At 40.7% G+C, this 23,471-nt stretch overlaps 1 protein-coding gene across 3 annotated transcripts in view; it reads left to right on the top strand.

The window, feature by feature from the left end:
• Positions 1-23,471, top strand: part of TMEM108 (transmembrane protein 108) — a 246,556-nt gene that overhangs the window by 208,950 nt on the left and 14,135 nt on the right. For 2 of the 3 annotated variants that reach the window (XM_067470209.1, XM_060781804.2), the window contains exon 4: positions 21,661-22,788. In XM_067470209.1, the coding sequence (XP_067326310.1) occupies positions 21,661-22,788 (1,128 nt within the window). Of the gene's footprint in view, positions 1-11,759; positions 11,920-21,660; positions 22,789-23,471 lie in introns of those variants that run through there. The other variant, XM_060781805.2, reaches the window with a different exon arrangement.

The raw sequence follows: 23,471 nt of genomic DNA, 5'->3' as shown, positions 1-23,471 counted from the left end.
ATTAAATCCTATGAGGCTCCATAAGGCTTACTTGCAGATATGTTGTACAATATATATAATTGCACTCATAGGTAAACTTGGGTTCTATTGATCATTGTAAATTAGTCAGGACGTAACTGAAATTGCATTGATTTTAGTGGGAATTAAGTGGAACGAATCCTTCAACCCTGTATATGTTCTGAGTAGACAAATAAGCACCAGTCAGTTCAAAGGGAGAAATTTGTCTATAGGATTTCACCTTTACTCTGGATCCTACAACAATTCAAGTGAGTGAATCGTGTATTTGGATGCTATTTATATAACAACAACAAATAGAGAACAACTTTGGAAAAAAATATTTTTCCTAAATGAAGGTATCTACAAGATCACAGAACATATTAGACTGGAAACCTAACAAGAAACTAATGATTTGTGTGACACACATTTGATCAGGATTTCCTTAGCTGTGTCTTAAAGTCGTATGATGTTAGGAAACTGCACCATATAATTCTCCTAAGCATGTAGCTTCTTTGGGCCCTTTCACACAGCCATATAACCCAGAATATCAAGGCAGAAAGTCCCACAATATCTGCTTTGAACTGGGTTATCTTAGGGCACTTCCACACAACCCTTTATTCCAGGAGCATCCACATTTAAAAAACGCGGTTGTCCCTGGGCCCCTATCCACACACACTCCAGAAAGCATGTGATTTTCCTCCCCCTCTCCCCCATGGCTCTCCTGGCATGTAATTTCTACACGCCAGGAGAGCTTTGGCAAAACTCTACTGGAGGCCAGGTATGCTTTCCTTACTTTTAAAAGGGAGTTTAGGGCTTTGAGGGAGGAGGTTGGGATTCCCACAGTTTTCCGGACTAATTTAGTCCAGAAAACTGTGGGAATGGGAAGGCACAGAATAAATCCACTGTCTAATTAATTAGTTTTCTGCAATAAAGGGGATATCTGGATGCACCCCGAGTCCACACTGCCATATATTCCAGGTCAAAGCAGAAAATGTTGGATTTTATTCAGCTCTGTGGAAGGGGCCTTCTTGAATTCTTCTTCTCTATATTAGAAGTCCGTGTCCTCTAATTCCAATTGGCTGTAGTCCTTTTATTTCTGATCTACTGAGACAGTCTTTCAAAATAACAGCAGGTAGAGTTTTCAAGTACATGGCTAATGTTTCCTGGATTTCAATGTAAAATCAATAACATGAAGCAATGTGGCTGTAAAAATGGAGAGCAGTGTGCAAGGTGGTGGAAATGCATCATGCAGACATCATGGGATGGTGTTTGGAGAGCATTCCACTATAGAAAGAATAGGTGACCGGCATGTTAATTCATTTGTTGGCAGTGGATGATCAAGCAAGATATTATATGGTATTAAAGGTGGCATGCTGCTGGCATGGGAGAGAAAAATTAATAATTCCTTCTTCAAGGTTTACTATTTGGATTCCACTCTGGGGATTTAGCCAAGTTGCTCAATCAAAGTGGAATAAACTAGCTCAATCAAAGTGGAATTACAAGGGTGCATTTCTCTGCAGCTCCTTCCTTAAACAGTTTGATAACTGTTCTTCTTTGTAGCCTGCTGTTATACAGACATCAAGGGGATTTAGGACTTTGTTCTAATTCTTACCTATAGTGGCTGGTGACTCCTTGTCAGTGGGTCAATGAATCTATTCTGTGTTTTAGTTCAAAGTTTAAATGAACTGCTACATGTAGTTTGGATATAAGAGTAAACATCTTGAATAAATCTGTTAAGGTTTGGAAAACACCTGGACCAGATTCATCAAACTTGCATGGAAGCTACCAGTGGCTACTGTATAGCTTCCAGTACTTTGAGCTAGATCCGTATTGGGTAATGCTTAGAGTAGAACTAAAGCCAATCTGGTGTAGTAGTTTGAGAAGTGGACATTTTTGGGGAAAACAGGCTTCGAATCCCTTCTCAGCCATGGAAATTGAGTGACTCACCTTGGCAAGTCACATTCTATCAGTCCTAGTAGAATCAACACTAAGCTTCTCGTGAATAGATCTTGCTAAAAATAACCCTCCTAGGATATGGTCACCATGAATTAGAGTCGTCTTGGAAGCATGTAACAACATGCTTCCTCCATTCCTCCATCTGAAGCCAATCTAGAAATTCAGTTAGTACCATTCTGTCTTAGTTTCCAAATGGCCTGTATTGATATTAAATCAGCTTTCTCCAATGAGGAGATGCACTTGGATCTTCAAAGCCCTTGTCCAGCACGGTAGTCACTATCCCACCCTGCCTCCCTATTCCTCTGGGGGGTCTCTGAAATCAGCGGTTTGGTGTCACCTGGTGCTCTAACTCATGGTGTCACCCTTATGGACTTCCCATACAACAAATACAGGTTGAGCACCCCTCATCCAAAATACTTGTGACCAGAAGTGTTTTGGGTTGTCAAAGTAAATAATAAGATGTCCTGGAGATATAAGCAGAGAATTCATCTATGTTTCATATACACATAAGGTAAAGGTAAAGGTAAAGGTGGTGCTCATTTTCATTTCTAAGCCGAAGAGCCAGCATTGTTCAGAGGTGCCTCCAAGGTCATGTGGTCAGCATGATTGCATGAAGAGCCGTTACTCTTATACACATATCCTAGAGGTAATTGTATACAATATTGTTTTAATAATTGTGCACCTGAAACAAAATGTGTGTTCATTAAACCACCCATGTGGACAATTTTGGATTTTGGAGCATTTTGAATTTTAGAATTCCAAACAAGGGATGCTGAACTTGCATATGTTTATATGCATACTAAAATCTGTTAGCATTTTAAATGTACCTTTCTTCGGATGCCCTCAGCATAGAGCTGCTAACTAATATTAACAAAAGGACACTAATGTATAAAAGGAAATGTACCATATTAGCAAACAACTGGTAACAGTAAACAGTAAATAGAAAAAAGAGGGTTCAATTTCTCATTGAAAACATAAACTACCTATCAAAGCAGCATATATTGTCAAATAAATCACATCCTTTATTATATTAGATCTCTATTGCATATTGAATTGAAGTTTATCTACCTCATGAAATCAGCAAAGGAGATATTTCAGTAGCTGTTTCAGTATTCTGTCAGCCCCCACCTCAGCTACCAAATTTAATTAATCAAGTAATGGATCATAAAAGTTCTTTATTAAAATGCCAAGAGCTCCTGCCCTCATTAGCAGAAGACGGGTCCAGTGTTCTCTATACAGAATTTACTGCATCGGCTCCAGTAATCCTTTATTCTAGTTCAGTATCTGACTTCAGAGGGAGGTAAAAAATCTATCAGTTGTGCTACCCTCTCTATCAAGGGTGGAGCAAAGATAAATTTATGATCACTGTGGTCTTCATCTGACCTTTTTTCCATGTCAGGAACAACTTGAGAAGCTGCAAGTCGCTTCTGGTATAAGAAAATTGGCTATCTGCAAGGATGTTGCCCAGGGGACGCCCAGATGTTTTACCATCCTGTGGGAGGCTTCTCTCATGTCCCCAAATTGGAAACTTGAGCTGACAGACAGAAGCCCACCCTGCTCCTCAGATTTGCACCGCCAACCTTTTGGTCAGTAGTTCTCCTAGCACAAGGATTTAACCCATTGCGCCACCGGGGACTCCTTCATCTGACATATGAAAAATAAGATATGATAACATCTTTTATTAGTGACACTTCCAGCCACACATGCTATTAGAATCCAAATTATCCAGTACCTTTTTTTTCAAATAAAGCTATAGCCTGTTGATTTTGTACCTAGACTTGTCTATAATGAATGTTGCAGTAGTCAATTTCTCCCATTAAGAGAATGTCTCAATTTGTTTTTTCAAGCACTGGAACTGAGGAAAAGCTTGAGGAAGCTGTCTCAGCAATTCTCCAACTCATATTAGTTCTATACTTTGAAGTTCTTGTTGTAGCCTAGGAAGAACTGAGCTTTGATTTGCACTCTAGAAATGATTACATATAGCCGAGCTTTGGTTTGCAAACTAAGAATCACTTGCATGGAAATAAGCTCTGATTTGAATCCTACGATGTAGTTGCATGGAGTGAAGCTTTGGTTGGGAGCCTAGGAAGTGGTTGCATAGACATGGATTCTGGTTTGCACCCTCAGAAGCTTGAGGAGACAAGCTAGAAAAGAGTTGTGTTTTGTGTGTTGATTGGGAAAGTGCTCAAAACGGTAAAGATTACTCTCCAGCATATGCTTTCATCCTGCCTCATGGCCTTGGTCCTGTCCATCACTAGAATGTGGCCACCATGTTGGAACTGGGGCACAGGCTGAAAAGGGTCCTCTGTTTCTACTTTAAAGGGAATTTGTAAGTTTGGAATTAAATATAACAGCATACCTCAGTAGATGAAGCATAATCAAAGATAACCAGAATGGGGGGCTTGCAGATGGAGCATTCCTAGATGTTATTCTTTTCATACACTCACACACAACTGTCTTTTCTCTCAAGTGGATTTTGTTTATATTTGAATTTGACAAGAAAGAAGACAAACAAGTGGTGGAGAAATATACGAAGTTTAAAAATGGGAGAATAGTTTAAAATTTTGTGAATAAGTTAGGGTAATTACATAATTAAAGCTTCATCTTGGAAGCACCCTACTTGCTGGAAGGAAATGAAGTGAAGCAAAATGGAATGGAATGTCCTGGAGAAAAATATGACTAGCGAAAACATGGGGGAAAGCACTACAAATTGCAGCATGCTGTTTTATGTCCATATCTATTCTTAAAAATTGTGATAAAGCCACACAATTTAAAAACGCATATTATTGCTGTTTTATATGGAGAGAAATTCAAGTTGTGATTGTTTTATTGGATTTAATGGTTTCCTCATTAATTTTGGATCAAGAAGAGCTAGAGATCATAAATATTGCCTTGGAGGCTGCATGGATATTACACATTATCTCTTGTTTCCACTAGTGCTGGCGGTTCCCATGTTAGTGAGATGGTAAATCTGCTGCAGGGGGGTTAATTCATCCTTTAAAGTAGCTATCTAACGTTCTAATTCCTGTCCCTAAAATAGGTTCAGGACCTTGGAGATCTCTTTTCAAAGAACCTCAATGTTTGAAATGGATTCAGGGTCCCACTGAGATGGGAATTATCAGTTGTTGCTGTTAGGTAAAGGTAAAGGTTTTACCCTGACATTAAGTCTAGTTGTGTCCGACTCTGGGGGTTGGTGCTCATCTCCATTTCTAAGCTGAAGAGCCAGTGTTGCCCATAGGCACCTCCAAGGTCATGTGGTCGGCATGATTGCATGGAGTGCTGTTACCTTCCTGTCGGGCAGTACTTATTGATCTACTCACAATAAGGAAAACTCTCAGCAATATGCCCTCAAAATGGACTTTACCACTGATTTAGGACTGACTGCGTTCCCTCATCTCTCTTTGAAAAAACCTATCCCAGTTATATCCTACCTTGTTCATGCCCAGCATTATTTTTTAAAATTTTACATTATTACATTTGGCCTGGGCATAGATTTTTTAAATGCTTGTGTGTTACTGTTATTGTTTATTTTTTGTTTATGTGATTTATATTAATTGTTTTGTATTGATTGTTTTTGTTATTGCCTTTGTTTACTGATGTACTGTGGGCTTGGCCTCATGTAAGCCGCACCGAGTCCCTTGGGGAGATGGTAGCGGGGTATAAATAAATTATTATTATTATTATTATTATTATTATTATTATTGTACAAAATACAACTAAACAGTACATGTGTACCTTTACCTCTGTCGCCCCACAGATACAGAAATGTTCATTATATGGAACTTGGTTAAACCTTCCATGTTTAACGATTGTATCTGTCTGTTCAAATCTGGTTCTAGTGAATACCCTCCTTAGATGTTTAGGCATTTCTGTCTTTAGGTATTCGGCTGTTTGAAAAGCATGTTTGAAGCGACTTAACCATTTCAGTGAGCCGGCCTTACTAAGGGTGGCAATATCTTTCTGAACTTCTGTATCCTGTATTCGTTGTGCTACTGTTTATGGATCTAGTTCTTTTAGGAGGTTTGGGTATAGAATTGGAAGTCCACAACTCCTGATGTATTTTGTCAGTTGCACTAGCCAAGTGGACTGATGTTAGTTTTTGGTCTGCTCTAACAGGCACAATTTTGGTAGCCTATCATTTGCCATGGCATTGTGTAATAACTGGTCTATTTTAACCTTTGTTTTAACCTTCGTTTTTAATTTTTGTGGTTTGAAATTTTACCTTGGGATTTTAATGATGATATTTTTAATTATCTTTTAACTTAATCAAGTTTGAATGTATGTTAGTTCACTATTATGAGAGTCCTAGGATAGTAATTATTGTCTATTTGTGTACGTTTCTGTTTTTGTTTTTAATGTTGATATGGTCAGTGGACTAATCAATAAACTTTGCTTTATGCTTTATTATTATTATTATTATTATTATTATTATTATTATTTGCATGTTTTCAAACTGCTAGGTTGGCAAAGGCTGGGGCTAACAGTGGGAGCTCACTCCGCTTCCCGGATTCAAACGGCCAACCTTTTGGACAGCAATTTCAGCAGCTCAACGGCTTAATCCATTGCACCACCAGGGATTGCTATGTAACCTTATAAACCTATATCCTTCTTCCTCCTTTTGCATTACCTATAAACAACCTCATATAGCTTTCAGAAGATTTTACTTTAGGCCTCTTCACACACACACATTGTGCTGTTACTGCAATTTGCTATCAACCTTTGTGACTGAAGATAAAATCCCTGATCTGACAAGATCTTGCCTTAGCCAGGCTGAAGAGCCATTTACACCACTGTCACACAATTCCTCCCAAGTGCCTTAGAACATTAACAGTGAAACTCTTGGCAGCCAAAGGTCACACAGTCGGGTAAATAGCAATGGCAAGGCTTAAGTGCAGGTGAAAGAAAGAAGGTGGTGGTGGGGAGACAGCTGCACATCTCCCTTGGCAACAGCATCCTGCCAAAAGAAATGCTGCCAAGTAATATCTGAAAAACAGAATGGGATATAGAGTGGAAAATCAGAACAAAGGGTGAGTTATTTTAACAAAGAAATCTGAGAGTATTTACTTATGCCTTACACCTGTGTGTTTGTGTCTACAGATCTCCAGCAGATATAGATATTATTTACTCCTTATTTAATGGATTTGTTAGGAAATGTATAGAAAGCCTCATTTTGTCTAATTTCTAACATTCTGTTGCATGATCATATTTAACATTAACAGAGGACTTTATGAAGCACATGTATGATTTCACTAATTTTTATTACAAGAAAAGGCAGTGTGGTACAACAGTCTGTATTGAATAGGGACTTGAAGGTTTTGGGGGCTCTGATTTGTCACACACTTTCTCTCAATCTACTCCACTGAGTTGTTATGAGGATATAAGTGGACTCCAACTCTTTATCAGCCTCATCTAATTTGGCCACAAGTGAAAGAAGATGGGAGTTGTAGTTGGATAACACCTGGAGCAGTGGTTCTCAACCTGGGGTCCCCAGATGTTTTTGGACTTCAACTCCCAGAAATCCTAACAGCTGGTAAACTGGCTGGGATTTCTGGGAGTTGTAGGCCAAAAACATCTTGGGACCCCAGGTTGAGAACCACTGACCTAGAGGGTTCTCCATTTTTGGTCCAGCAACATGGTTACTGCTTGGAACAGCGTTTCTCAACCTGGGGGTTGGGACCCCTGGGCAGGGGATTGCATGGGGATGCCAGGGGAGTCACCAAAGACCATCAGAAAACACAGTATTTTCTGTTGCTCATGGGGGTTCTGTGTGGGAAGTTTGGCCCAATGCTATCATTGGTGGGGTTCAGGATGCTCTTTGATTGTAGGTGAACTATAGATCCCAGCAACTATAACTCCCAAATGTCAAGGTCTAGTTTCCCCAAACTCCACCAGTTTTTACATTTGGGCATATTGAATATTCATGCCAAGTTTGGTCTCGATCCATTATTGTTTGAGTCCACAGTGTTCTCTGGATGTACGTGAACTACAGCTCCAAAACTCAAGGTCAATGGCCACCAAACCCAGTATTTTCTGTTGGTCATGGAAGTTCTGTGTGCCAAGTTTGGTTCAATTCCATTGTTGGTGGAGTTCAGAATGTTCTTTGATTGTAGGTGAACTATAAATCCCAGCAACTATAACTCCCAAATGACAAAATCAATACCCCCATCCCAACCACACCAGTATTCAAATTTGGACGTATTGGGTATTTGTGCCAAATTTGGTTCAGTGAATGAAAATACATCCTGTATTTCAGATATTTACATTACGATTCATAACAGTAGCAAAATTACAATTATGAAGTAGCAACAAACATAATTTTATGTTTGGGGGTCACCACAACATGAGGAACTGTATTAAGGGGTCACGGCATTAGGAAGGTTGAGAACCACTCTCTTAAAAAATCTGGGATATGAAGTTGCAAAGGCTGAATGAGATCCTATTGTCTGGAAGTGGGGAGACCTCTAGCATTGTGGTACAGAATTCATATTGACTGGGACAAGTGTGTCTCTTGGGAGTTTATCACACGAGGCAGACAAATTGCAATTACAGAAGAACAGCTGTTTCTTTGCCTTGAACTGATATGACCTCTTTTCTTTCCTGCTGCTCTCCCGGTGGGAAGACTTTGTCATACAGCCTGTAGTCTTGTTGCAAAGTCATTGTTTGAACCAGGACTTTCCAAACTGTGTATCATCACATGTTAATGTGTTGGCTGTAGTGTGTAGGGTGTCACTTAAATGTGATGAGATACCTCTGAGGCTATGTACATTTAGAAAAAATATAAATGCAAGGCTATCATGATAATAATATACAACAACAACAACAACAACAACAATAATAACAATAGTACTTAATTTATTACCCGCTCTATCTCCTGGAGGGGAATCAGGGTTGTTCTGAGATATGTTGTAATGAGATATGCTGTTTCAAATTTCATGACAGTTTACCTAAGTTTCTGCATTAATTATAATGAACTAGATGTCCCCTGCCATGTGTTGCTATAGCCCAGTCTGGTGATTTGGAAAATAAAGTAATGAGAAAGTGGTGGTTTCTAATATATGTAATTTCTCTATGCTTGTGGGTAAACCGTATTTCTTGTTGTTTCTTTGTAATTGTCGATGTAGAGATTGTCTGGTTCACCTACTCTGGAACATGTGACATATAATTGTTCTTCTTTAGGGGTCCCTTTCAAATCTATGATACTATATCTGTCATATACATGTGTGTGTGTGTATGTGAATCATATATATCTATCTATATCTATCGCTCTTTGTCAGGAGGGCTTTGATTGTGTTTTCTTGCCCTGGTGAAGTGAGTTGGACTGGATGGCCTTAAGGCAACATTTCTCAACCTGGGGGTTGGGACCCCTGGGGGGATGCACGAGGGGGTGTCAGAAGGGTCGCCAAAGACCACCAGAAAACACAGTATTTTCTGTTGGTCATGGGGGTTCTGTGTGGGAAGTTTGGCCCAATTCTATTGTTGGTGAGATTCAGAATGGTCTTTGATTTTAGGTGAACTATACATCCCAGGAACTACAACTCCCAAATGTCAAAGTCTATTTTCCCCAAACTCCATCTGTGTTCATATTTGGGCATATGGAGTATTTGTGCCAAGTTTAGTCTAGAGCCTTCAATGTTTGAGTCCACAGTGCTTTCTGGATGTAGGTGAACTACAACTCCAAAACTCAAGGTCAATGCCCACCAAACCCTTCTAGTGTTTTTGGTTAGTCTTGAGAATTCTGTGGGTTAGTAGGTGTCTTGTGGCCAAATTTGGTGGCCATTAGTCCAGCAGTTTTTTAGTTATGATGTCACTCAAAATGAACAGAGCATTTATATAGATAAATAAATAGAACATTAATTAAAACAATAAATTTTATTTGTTTGTTTGTTTATTATTTACTGTATTTGTATACCGCCTTTCTCAGCCAATCGGCGACTCAAGGCGGTTTCCAACAAAACAGTATACATAATATCATAATACAGATAAAAACAGTATAAAACACAGCAAAAGCAATAAAAACAACATCATTAGTGTCTCCTTATCAAGCATTGTCCAATTCTATCGTCAAGTCATTCCATTCCTATATTGATTACTCTGCATTTGTAAACACTTGCTCAAACAGCCATGTTTTAACTTGCCTCTGAAACGTTAAAGAGGGGGGGAGCTGATCTAATCTCCCTAGGGAGGGCGTTCCATATCTGAGGGGCCACCACTGAAAAGGCCCTGTCTCTCGTCCCCACCAGATGTACTTGTGACAAAGGCGGGACCGAGAGCAGGGCCTCCCCAGATGATCTCAAAGTCCTCGATGGTTCGTAAGGGGCAATGCGTTTGGACAGGAAAGTTGGGCCAGAACCCTTTAGAGCTTAACCGCCATATCACCATTCTAGTCAAATTCCATATCCAAAGCGCTATTTATGCCCGCTGTCCAGAACCACAACTTCAAATTCTTCCTAAAAGACAGGAGGGATGTAGCCGATATTACCTCATTGGGAAGCGAGTTCCACAGGCAGGGGGCTCCAGCCAAGAAGGCTGTGTCTCTCGTCCCCTTCAGACATATTTGCGACGCTGGTGGGAGTGAGAGCAGGGTCTCCCCAAATGATCTTAAGCTGCAAGGCGGAACGTAGAGGGAGATATGTTCAGACAAGTAATCCAGGCCAGATCTGTATAGAGCAGGGGTCCTCAAACTAAGGCTCGGGGGCCGGATGCGGCCCTCCAAGGTCATTTACCTGGCCCTCGCTCAGGGTCAACCTAAGTCTGCAACGACTTGAAAGCACACAACAACAACAACAATCCTATCTCAACAGCCAAAAGCAGGCCCACATTTCCGATTTAAAGTTTATATTTGTTAAAATTGTTCTCCATTTTAATTATTGTATTGTTTTTAAGTGTTTTTGCACTACAAATAAGATACATGCAGTGTGCAAAGGAATTCATGTTTTTTTCAAATTATGATCCAGCCCTCCAACAGTGTGAGGGACTGTGACCTGGCCCTTTGTTTAAAAAGTTTGAGGACCCCTGGTATAGAACTTTATAGGTCAGAACCAGCACTTTGAATTGAGTTCGGAAGTGGATCGGCAGCCGGTGGAACTGACACAACAAGGGGATGGTGTGCTCCCTGTATGTTGCTCCGGTTAGTAATCTGGCTGCAGCCCTTTGGACTAGTTGAAGTTTCTGAACAGTCTTCAAAGGCAGCCCCAAATAGAGTGTGTTGCAGTCATCTATTTGGGATGTAACAAGACCGTGGACCACTGTTGTCAGATCAGACTTCCCAAGGCGCACAAGCTTTAACTGTGCAAAAGCTCCCCTGGCCACTGAGGAAACCTGGGGTTCCAGGCTCAGCGATGAATCCAGGATCACTCCCAAGCTGTGAACCTGCATCTTCAGGGGGAGTGTAACCCCATCCAACACAGGCTAGTATAATTCCATTTGGTTGTATACCACAAGAGGAGGTTCTGCTCTAAAAGGTGATGTTCTCCAATAGCTTGTGTCCTATAATAAAGGTGTTTTAAAGCATACCCACTATTTTCATTTTGCCCTTTCCAAAACTCTAGTTTTATTGGGAAGCAAAACTAGAAAAAGGAAGAAAGCTCTCTGGGGGTAAAATGCAGCCCAACCAATGGTCAGAGCGAAGAGAGGCAGTCTCTTTGATAGACCCCCGCCAAGCTGGGACACAAAGGAGCCCAGGGAGGCGCGCGGCGAGGCGGGCAGTGCGCAGGCGCGGCGCGCGAGAGAGGCAGGGAGGGGGCGCGCGCCTCGGCGCGCGCCCTCTCCCTGCCTCTCTCGCGCGCCGCGCCTGCGCAGTACCCGCCTCGCCGCGCGCCTCCCTGGGCTCCTCTCAGACGCGGCTGGGAACTCAACTGTGCGGTCGGCTTCTCGGGGTCGCTCGCATTGACTCGGCGGAATGGCATAGAGCTCTCCAGCACGAGCCGGTGAGACATGTCTGCTGGCAAGTCCAAATGATATTTTCAGGTGAGTGCAATATCTCCCCTCAACGCCACCTCTGGGTCCGTTCTTCAGCTGTATGAATGAATGACTGACTGACTGAATGAATGAATGGCCTTCCCGCCTAGAGAGGTGTGTCTGAGGCAGGCAGCCCTTCCTTCCTTCCTCCCCTCAGGGAGCCTCGCTTTCTTCCCTTCAGTATCCTGGCCGCCGTGCCTTTTCCTCGCCTGGATGCGCTGTTTTGTGTTCCCCATTGTTCCTTCCCGCTCTCGAGCCAAACCGAATGGCGCCCCTTGATCGAGGAGGCGATTCTCCTGAAAAGCTTCTATTATATCACTTGAAATAACCACAAGCGCCAGACTGAGGGGATTCCCTTCAATCTTGGGCATTTTTGTCCCACTTCTGAGGAAGCAAGACAGGTTCAAATTATGGGAATGAACATTAGGAAGAACTTCCAAACGATCGGGGCTGTTCAACAGTGGAACTCACTGCCTCAGTATTGTCGAAGGCTTTCATGGCCGGAATCACTGGGTTGTTGTAGGTTTTTCGGGTTGTATGGCTATGTTCTAGAAGCATTCTCTCCTGACGTTTCACCTGCATCTATGGTAGGCATCCTCAGAGGTTGTGAGGTCTCAAATCAAAATCCAACAAATGCAGAACCTCCCCTTGTGGTATAAATGGAAGACTTGGCAGACAGTGCAAAAAGAATCTGCGAACCCCACCTCCTCCAAGATGAACTGAACCACCTCAACTGGGCTCTCCAGGCCAATGGATACTCCACCTCAGACATCAGAAGAGCTGCAAGACAGAGAACAAGCCATGAGAGTAAAGATGAAGATCCACCCAGAGGAAATGTGTTCCTGCCATACATCAAGGGAACCACTGACCGCATAGGGAAGCTGATTTGGAAACACAACATACAAACTATCTACAGACACACCAAGAAAATCCAACAAATGCTACGTTCAGCAAAGGACAAGAGGGATCCTCTCGCTTCTGCCGGAGTCTACCGTGTACCATGCAGCTGTGGACAAGTCTACATAGGGACCACCAAACGCAGAATTGCCCAAACACAAATCAAGGAACATGAAAGGCACTGCAGACTACTTCATCCAGAGAAGTCAGCCATAGCAGAGCACTCGATGAACCAACCTAGACACAGCATATTATTTGAGAACACAGAAATGCTGGACCACTCTCACAACCACCATGTCAGACTATACAGAGAAGCCATTGAAATATACAAGCATGTGGACAATTTCAACAGAAAGGAGGTAATCATGAAAATGAACAAAATCTGGCTACCAGTATTAAAAAACTCTAAAATTACAACAGCACAACAACAGAGAGGAAACAATCAAGGATATCTAATCACCTCTCAACAAAAGATTGCCTCAGGCACCAACAAGCCACACCAAACAACTTCCAGGCCATCAAATGCTAATCAAGGTGGTCAGTTGAAACATTCACACCTAGCTCCAACACAAGAATTCTTTGTCCCACCCTGGTCATTCCACAGATATATAAACCCATTTTTCTAGTTCCAACAGACCTCACAACCTCTGAGGATGCTTGCCACAGATACAGGAGAAACGTCAGGAGAGAATGCTTCTAGAACATGGCCATACAACCCAAAAAACTTACAACAACCCACTGCCTCAGATTGTGGCAGAGTCTCCTTCTTAGAAAGTTTCTCAGCAGAAGCTGGATGGCCATCTGTCTGGGGTGATTTGATGGTGCTTTTTCTGCATGGCAGGGGGTTGGACTGGATTGCCTCATGGTCTCTTCTAACTCTATGATTCTAAGGTGCTTATGCTAAGGTGTAGCATAAGCACCATTCTCGTGAAGTTCCCTTCTCCCCAATAAGTCGTTTTCTATGAGTTGAGCTTTGGGGAGACTTGGGCCCCTTCCACACCAAAGCATAAAATCCACATTTAATTATATGACAGTGTGGACTCTGAAAACCCAAATCAAAACAGACATTGTGCATTATCTTCTTTGATATTCTGTGCTATATGGCTATGTGGAAGGGTCCTTGATCAACCCAGTCTTGTTTATGTTTGCCCAAAAGTTAAGTGGTATTTACTTATTCAGGGTTGGTTACCTAAACAACTGGAGCTCCCAGTGGCACGATGGGTTAAACCCTTGTGCTGACTGACAGATTGGTGGTTCAAATCCGGGGAGCGGGGTGAGTTCCTGTTTCAGCTCTAGCTTCCCTTGTGAGAACATGAGAGAAGCCTCCCACAAAATGGTTTTAAAAAAATCAAAACATCTGAGCAACCCCTGGGCAAGTTCTTTGCAGAAGGCTCTCACACCAGAAGCAACTTGCAGTTTCTCAAGTCACTCCTGACACGGAAAAAAAACCCCCTATGAACCATGAAATGCAATCTGGCAGCATTTTGTGCTCCATCTGGAGGAGTGTATGCTTTAACAATAAAAAAAAATAAAAACTCATATTATTGAAGGAAGGCTCCCAAACCAGGGTGTTGTGAGGACAACAGCTTGCAAAGAAACACGGGGGATGCATACACCAGAAAATATTTATTTTAATCCTGTCACCACCTGCATTTTCTCAGCAATCCTTTTTTGTGTTTAATCTGAGGCATTTCTATTATTAAAGTAAGACAAAACTGTGGGAGTAGGGAGCACTCCTGGGTGGAATTGTGTGTGTTTTTAAAACACATTCTCCTTCCATTACTTTTGTCAGATTGCTTTATTCATAGGCTTCTCTCTGAGGAGAGACATCCACAATGGGTCGCTTAAGAGGCGATCTTCATAATGCATCACCTCTTTGCCACATGTAAACAGTGCCCACCCCCCAATAAGTTCTCCTTGTGATGGGAAACAATGGGATGTTATAAGTGTTGTCGAAGGCTTTCATGGTCAGAATCACTGGGTTGCTGTGAGTTTTCTGGCCCATGTTCCAGAAGCATTCTCTCTGGATGTTTCACCCACATCTATGACAGGCATTCTCAGAGGTTGAGGGGTCTGTTGCAAACTAGGCAAGTGGGGTTTATATATCTTGGGAATGTCCAGGGTGGGAGAAAGAGCTCTTGTCTGCTTGAGGCAAGTGTGTTACAAATGGCCACCTTGAGTAGCATATAATGGCCTTGCAGCTTCAAACCCTGGCTAGTTGCTGTCTGAGGGAATCCTTCGTTGAGAGGTGTTAGCTGGCCCTGATTTATTCTTTTCTGGAATTCCCCTACTTTTTGAGTGTTTCTCTTTATTTACTGTCCTGATTTTAAGAGTTTTTAAATACTGGTAGCCAGTTTTTGTTCATTTTCATGGTTTCCTTTTTTCTGTTGAAACTGTCCACATGCTGATGGATTTCAATCTATTCTCTATGTAGTCATGTCCCTTGATTCGTGTTTGGACAGTGCTGCGTTTAGTGGTCCTATGTAGACTTGTCCATAGCTATATGGTATACAGTAGACTCCTGCAGAAGTGAGAGGATCTCCCTTGTTCTTTGCAGAACGAAGCATTTGTTGGATTTTCTTAGTGGGTCTGTAGGTCATTTGTACGTTGTGTTTCTTCATCAGCTCCCCTGTGCAGTCAGTGGTTCCCTTGATGTATGGTAAGAACACTTTTCCTCTGGGTGGATCTTTGTCTTTACTCTCGTGGCTTGTTCTTAGTCTTGCAGCTCTTCTGATGTTTGGTGGCGTATCCATTGGCCTGTAGAGCCCAGTTTAGATGGTTCAGTTCACCTTGGAGGAGGTGGAGTTCACAGATTCTTTTTGCACTGTCTGCCAGGGCTTTAATTATGCTTCTTTTTTGACTTGATGTTATAAGATTTTGTGGAGGGAGCTGAAATTCATACAATGGCTACCCACATGAATTTCCTGCATCCGACTACTTTAAAAACAAACTGAAATTGCCATTTAATGATAATAGCATTTCACAGGAGCAAAACACCATCCTGTATTTTACTAAGGCAAGCACCATCTACATTTAAAAGAGCTTACATAAGACTACACTCCGTTTTTCACAGTTCAATCCTGTAATGTCTGCTTGGAAGTAAGTTCCATTGAATTCATTTAATCTTACTCCCAAAGACATAGCAATCTTACTATACTTAGGAAGATTGATCATTTGCCTGGAATAAATGTTGGAAATGTCTTGTTCTCTATCAGTTCCTGGGAACATTTCTCCCAGCACAGCACCCTACATTTGTGTGGCATCCCCCATCATGCATAGCCAGCTTAGCCAGTCTGTTATTGTACTCTGATGGGACTCCAAACAAATAGCTGCCCTTCTTAGCCTGGGGCAACTAAAGGAGGACAATAGTTGGGTCAGTAAGTCTGAGCACAAAAATCAGCTTCTGACCTCCTATAGCAGCACCATATTTCAAGCCTCACTGATCAAAGAGAGTGTTTATCCTGTCTGAGATGGTGGGGGGGGGGGGGTGTCACAGAGAGAGGTAGAGGAATGGGGTAATTTATATGTGACTTGTATTAGTGGATTAAGGGTTTTGGTTAGTGCTGCACAAAGCCAACGTAAGTCTGAAATGGTGGAATTGATCCTGCTGGATCACCAGCCCTTGCCAGTATAACTAGAAATAAGGAAAAGTGGGAGTTATGGATCCCCTGATTTATTTCAATCAGCCTTAAAGAGCTCATGTAAAAACAATTGATGGCTCTTTTTTTCCTACTATACAAAGCTGGATGAGGGCCACCAGTGAAGAACTAAATCCCCTGCCTTCCAGTGATCTGTCAGTCAGACTTTTTTAACCTATCTGCTTTTGAAATGGGTTTGGATGAGGGGAGAATGGCAGTCAGATGATCACATGGTTGTAAAGTGGAGGAAGTTTAAGTTCCTTTCCCATTCGTCCTTTTGATCTTAAAATATTCTAAAAATTCTAAAGTAATGGAAAATGCTATGGAGAGTAGGATTAACATGCTTTCCTTCCTAATGTTTTTATTACCTCAGAAATAGATTCCCTGAAGAGGTCTACTCTTTTGCATTCATCGGTAGCCCCTAAGCAGTGCAAATTGAAGATTTCATTCTGCTGCAGTGAACCTTTCTTTGATGAAGTAAGATCCAGAGTAGCAGCAACTGCCCCAGATATGGTCAAGTATCAGAGCTATAGTGGAAAGTTTTCATGTAGTGAAGCTGTTCAGAAACTCTGGATTTTGGAAGGACAGAAACCATGAAGGATAGAAAATTGCAATACTACCTTAATGATTACACTACTATAGTAGAGTACAATTCTGAACTCTGCTGTTTTTCATAGATAGATCAAATGTAATTTTTTAATATAAGCTGTCCTTTTCACATGATTATGTGGACTTAAATCTTATTGAAATGTATAATTTGTGTTTCTGAGACACTACAATTAGAATATGTGAAAAGCAGCGTTTTCCTTTTTGAGATTTCATATTAGAAAAAAGAGCTTAAACTCTAGGAAGCTGTTACATTCCTTCAGCACCATCTGCTGTCCAAATATGGGTTGGATTCAAATTTACTCATGTATCAAGTAGACACATTAAGTGAGTCATGACGTAAGCTTGTCATGACTCACTTTTGTTCCATTGATTTCAACTGATTTCTATTCTACACATAAATACATTTGGATCCTATCTATCTATGTATGTAGAGAGAGAGAGATCAAATATTTCCATTAGAAATGGGAAGCCTTGATGTATGGCATAAAAGTGTAAAAACACTTCTTGAATTAATAAACCAACGTTGCTTTATCTTTTATTGTTACTATCCTTCTCAATTGTTATAAGTACCAGGCCTTCTCTTTGACATACTGCAAATGTTCTTTGGAGCACAAGTTTTTGTGTATGTGTCAGATAGGGCTGGATAGATTGCACAGTTAGCTCTCATAACAGTAAGGGAGTTGCTTTGTTATGATAAACCACTGGCCTAATGGGAACTGGTCCTTTAAAAAAGAAGCTCTCCAAAGCAGTCTTCCCCAACCAGTTATCCTCTGGATGTAATGCAGTGCAATTCTTAGTTATTCCATGCTGGTGGTCAAACTCATCTGAAGGGTTACAAAAGGACACCCTTAAAGTATCCTGTAGCTTCTGTAGAAAATGGATACTATAAAGTTGTTTCTTCCTGACGTCAGGTAGTCAAATGTTTTGCTAAGATTTTAGAAATCTCCATTCACTTCTCACTGATATCTGAGAATAGAGATGTAGTTTTGAGCCCCATTTAATTCAGTTTTAAACCAGTATTGAAAAAAGCCGTTTCTCTGTACAGAATGGTAATTACCCAAACTACAGAGGTTTATTTCACACTCTTTTATGGAAATTTGTTGTTTGGTCTATTCAATTTAAAGCTAGCTTCAAACTGTATGAAGTGGTCAGTGTTGGTGGGGCCTCGGTCAATGTGCATGTGCTGCAGAGCTGAGAAGACTTTCCATTGGAGGAGGCTTAGGAGATATACTGTATAAGCCTAGTTTTTAGCCCTTTTTTTAGACTGGAAAAGTTCCCCTCGGCTTATACTCGTGTCAAGGTTATTTATCATTTTACTCTGCTATTATTATTATTATTATTATTATTATTGCTATTATTACATTTATTATTTTACCCCGTTTAATGTCATTATTTCATTTATTTTACTCTATTTATTACTGTTGTTATTACATTTCCATTATTTTACTCTATTAGTATTATTGTTGTTGTTACATTTATTATTTTACTCTATTATTATTGGGAGGATTTGTAAGCACATTTACATTGATGAAGGTTAGAGCAATGGTTTAATCAGAGTTGGGCAATCTTATCTTAAATTACAGTTTTATGTAAATATTCAAAAACATTTTACCTACTGATGCCTCAATTAATGTAGTATTCTTGGAATTTATTTTTATTTTGAAATTTACCAGTAGCTGCTACCTCGAGTTTTTCCAGTTTTTTGTCGTAAAATTAGGTGCCTCAGCTTATATTTGGGTCGGCTTATACTCCAGTATGTACAGTACTTTGCTTTCATGCTCGGATGATAACCACTTGCTTCACTGTGAAGGAATTTTCCCTCTAGCTTGATCATATGGTTTATTTGCCTTTTGCCTTCCACTGTCATGCATGATGCCTCTCATTTATTTGAGCCATCTGGATATGCTTTAACTAATGGTATTCCTTGTCCTGTGTTTACCTCTTGCTTGTCTGTCTCTTACTTCCTATAATCTGGGGCAGAGTTTCGAAGAGTTACTCCAAATCCCCAGTCAGACTGGAATTCTGGGATTTGTAATTCCAAAAGTAAATTTCCTGAAGTTTGAATCCTGGAGCAAGGGCAATTGACTTTTACACTCTCAGATAGAATAGACAATGGTGTGCAGTCCAAAAATGTTTTCAGACTTCAAAATAAGCATTAGTGCCAGTTTTCAAATGCCTTAATGGAGCCATTCCAGTATAAAGCAAGTTCAAGGGGCATTTACAGCAAATCAGGAGGGACAACTATATCTTCTGCAGATTGAATCATGATAAAAGGACTTGTTTATAAAAACCCCGTTTCATGTTCATCTTGCAGCAGACTGTTAATGTTATCAGCAACAAATGTGTGGGAATGGCTGCTCTTAATAATATGAGTCTTAGGGGAAACCCAAAACAATGTGACAATAAACAAAAGTATGGAGTAATATTTAATCAATGTGCTCTTTTTAAGGTACCATCAAACTTTTTCTGTCAGTAGGTTTTTGTCCATTTCTGTGCATTTTTAAAAAACCAAACATTATAAACTGGAACATAGTCCTTACAACTGTTGTTGTAATTTTAATTTGCTTAGGTGTGGAAAAATGGGTTCAGGAGGCTAAGAGACAGATACATTTGCTACAGTTGTAGCATTCAACTGAAGTCAGTATTTTCTTATGTGTATCAATGGGTCAAAGTGGATTAAGTGGAAAACTTGTTGCCAAGGAAATTCAGGTTCAGATCTCTTACCTCTTCACCAAAGGTCCTGCACAGCCTTGAACCTATTAGCCTCTAACACAGACCAATCTACACTGATTTGTTGTGAGGATTTTAAAAAGTATTCCCAGGGACATTTTCCCTAATCCTACTGGAGTAAGAAAGGGATAAATTAATAATATTTTATCTCTACATGTTTACCAACATCAACAATGTGCTTTAGCAAATAATACATATAAGAATGGACATGGGAATCTTTTTATATAAGGCATAGGGAACTCTTGGCCCTCCAAAACCTAGCCATCATCCACATCAAGCATAGCCAATGGTAAGCACTGGCTATGCCTACCATTGTGGCTTTGTAGCATGACATGTTTGGAGTATACATTATTCCCTTAACAATATTTCCATATTCTGTTATAGCATTTTACAGTCAAAGATATATAACATATCAATAATCTGTCCATAATGTAGAGAGCTATCATGTGAGGCCTTCACCTCTGCTTCACTATGTGTCCTGCATTACACAAGGCAGTCTCTTATTTGGAAAACGTTTTTACATCTTTGAAGTATTCCCTGCTCCAATTCCAGTTCAAATATGAAGAATCCTGAGAGAGAATTCAGGCGTTGCATTTTCTTGTCTAAATTTGAAATGTCAGTCCTTGTGAATTAGAATATTTTTGCACAAAATTAGAAGCATCAGGTGGGTTGTTGCAACTTTTTGGTCAATCAGACCACAAAGTTGCTTTTTCTGCATTTTTGTGTGCTATGCTTCACAACAAGGGGTGGGGATATGAATTTTGTACAGAGACATTTTGTCAAAATCATGGGAACCAATTGTTGAAACCGTGATGGAAAAAAGCATGTCTGCATGTGCAAAATTTGAGGTTAACAAAATCCTTGTAGACTGCCTTGATGTCTTAAATCAGCCTGTCTTGTTGAGAACGAGTAACTTTGTGAGCCTTCTTCACATTCCTAATCTGTAGTTAATAACTAGACAGGTTTCCTCGTAATTGTAAGATACATTATATTTCTGCTTAAAACTGGAATGGGCAGCTTGTGGCCCTCACAGTCATGAAAGGACTTCAGTACTCATTAGCACATAGCCAGCATAGCCAATAGCTCAAGAAATTGACGTTATAGTCCACCTGCATTCAGAGAGTCACATTTCCCAGCATATGGTTTAAAGTACAATAATAAATTTAAGTTTGTTGTATTGTTGAAGGCTTTCATGGCTGGAATCACTAGGTTCTTGTAGGTTTTTTTGGGCTATAGGGCCATGTTCTAGAGGCATTTCTCCTGACGTTTCGCCTGCATCTATGGCAAGCATCCTCAGAGGTAGTGAGGTAGAAACGTCAGGAGAAATGCCTCTAGAACATGGCCCTATAGCCCGAAAAAACCTACAAGAACCTAATTTAAGTTTGTGTCTATCAATACAAGTTAACATATGGAAACTTTTGTGCTTGCCTTGGTGCGTACACTCAAATGTACACAGGAGGCTGTATGCTATTGTTATTTGATCAATGGACTATGACTCAGAAGACCAGTGTTTGATTCCCACTCAGCCATGGAAATTCACTACCAACTCTGGGCAAGTCACACTCAGCATCAGGGGAAGGCAAAACCAACTGCTCTCCCAAATAAATCTTGTGAAGAAAAACTCATGATAGATTTGCCTTAGGGTTGTCATAAATCAGAAATGACTTGAAGGCACACAATAATGTTTTGTTTGTTTGTTTGTTTGTTCCTCTTGTTCTCTTTTTCAGGATTGAATTTTCTGTTTTCTGAGAATTTTCTGAGAATGTCTTAACTGGCTATCCTTCCTCAGTTTTAGATATGCTCTTCTGTGATTTTACAAATATTGTCCATATTTTGTTGTTTTTCACTCCACATTGTCTTGTTTGTCTTTCTCCAGGTATTCTACTGATCTGGGCACTGACTGAAGAAGTAGTGTTTGCTGTTCAGGTATTGTCTCCCAGCGTGGCATCATCTAGGGGCCTCCTGACAGACATTATCAATATCTCAGCTATGGGGACACCATCTGGACATAAAGACCATAACACAGCGAAACCTTTACCCACAACAACTCTTGTGAACTTCCATTCCACTAGCTCAGTGGAGACCTCTGCTTCTCCTGTTGTCCCCAAGGTATCCACCAGCAGCCATCCTATTGGCAATAAAGAACCTTACCACTTATACAATCAGAGTGTTTTGTTTTCTGGAAAGATTTACCCCAAAGGGAAAACATTTCAGACTGTCAATGACAATTCCACAGAATTTACAGAGCCTCGTGTAAAAACAGAACTGCATTCCTCTACTACCACAAGGAACTGGCCTCCAAATCATCAATTTCTGCCTCAGCCTACAGCTCTCAGCAGTCATAACAGCACAGTGCTGGTAAAAACCACAGACTCACTTGCTTATTTTCACAGAGATATCTTGGAAGGCCTTAGCAAAACAGAGAAGGGGAGTTTGCCCAAACTGGTTACACAGGAAACCGATAACACTGTCCTAGTGACTGCCCCATCAGCACCTCCTGAAATGACGACAGTGCCTATCAAAACCCCACGGAATGGCATTTGGGATATTCTGAGCAAAAATAACCCTTGGGTCATCTCAAACCTGAGTACAAACCAGGTACCTTTATTGTCTAGTCCTGGAAGTACTACAGCAGCAGCAACAACAACAGCACTTGGTCATTCTGGTCAAACTGACGTAGATGCCAATGTTTCTTCATTTTATACAACAGGAAGCCCTAGTCATAGAATGCCTATCACACTGCATCCCTCTGAGCATAGCACCAGCTTGCCAGGCAATTCAGTCTCCACAGAGTCCTCCACATGGCTACCAAGTTCTCCTTCCACGGCAACAGGAAACTTCCTAAACAGACTAGTACCAGCTGGAACCCGAAAGCCTGGTATGCCTGGTGACATTTCTCATGTCACGGAAGGGGACAAGCCCCAACACAGGACAACAATTTGTCTCAGCAAAGTGGATATAGCATGGATCATCGTGGCCATCAGCGTACCTATATCCTCATGCTGTAAGTTGGATGTCTTCCTCCTCTCTCAATATGCTATAATTTTGCTTGCACCTTATAGTAAGACATGGTTTGCCTCTGGCTTGTTCCCTGTGCAAACAAGCCACTAATTGAATATGTCTTTTATTTTTCACTATTCAATTTTGGTTTGTTAACACCATAGTGCTTAAACTAGTAATTGCAGCTTGTACCTGACTTGTTTCCTCACTGCTTATCCTAAAACAAGAATTGATAAAAGGGGCATGGCAGATGCAGACCTGAAGCACACCAGAAATGGGGAAGAAAAGCCACATATTTTTGTGTCCTCTGTTATGCGAATCATGGCTTAAGCAACAAATCATGGCTAGAATTAGTTATTGAGATATGAGAATGTGATGCATTTGTTAGGTATATAATGCAGATATTAGGGTAGTTTTCTCTTAAGCCAAAATCAAGGGGCCTGATTGTTGAAGCACCTGAACATTTGGCACTAAGAATGTTATCTGTTTCCTCATTAATTCTGTTAACAGTTATCTTAAAGTATTTCTACATTACTGGGCTTATTATTTTTACATAATATGGTATGGTGCTTAGCCCTGCTATCTTTTGTTAATTTTCTGCCCACCTGACACCATTTGTACACATGCTGCCACTGCTGACAAACAGCAATTCCCAACAAATAGGAAACATTCTGAAAACAGAGAGCA

Source organism: Anolis sagrei, chromosome 6 (assembly GCF_037176765.1).
Source record: "Anolis sagrei isolate rAnoSag1 chromosome 6, rAnoSag1.mat, whole genome shotgun sequence".
NCBI lineage: Eukaryota > Metazoa > Chordata > Lepidosauria > Squamata > Dactyloidae > Anolis > Anolis sagrei.
Note: the sequence above shows the minus strand (reverse complement) of the source record. Positions and strands in the feature narration are given on the sequence as shown.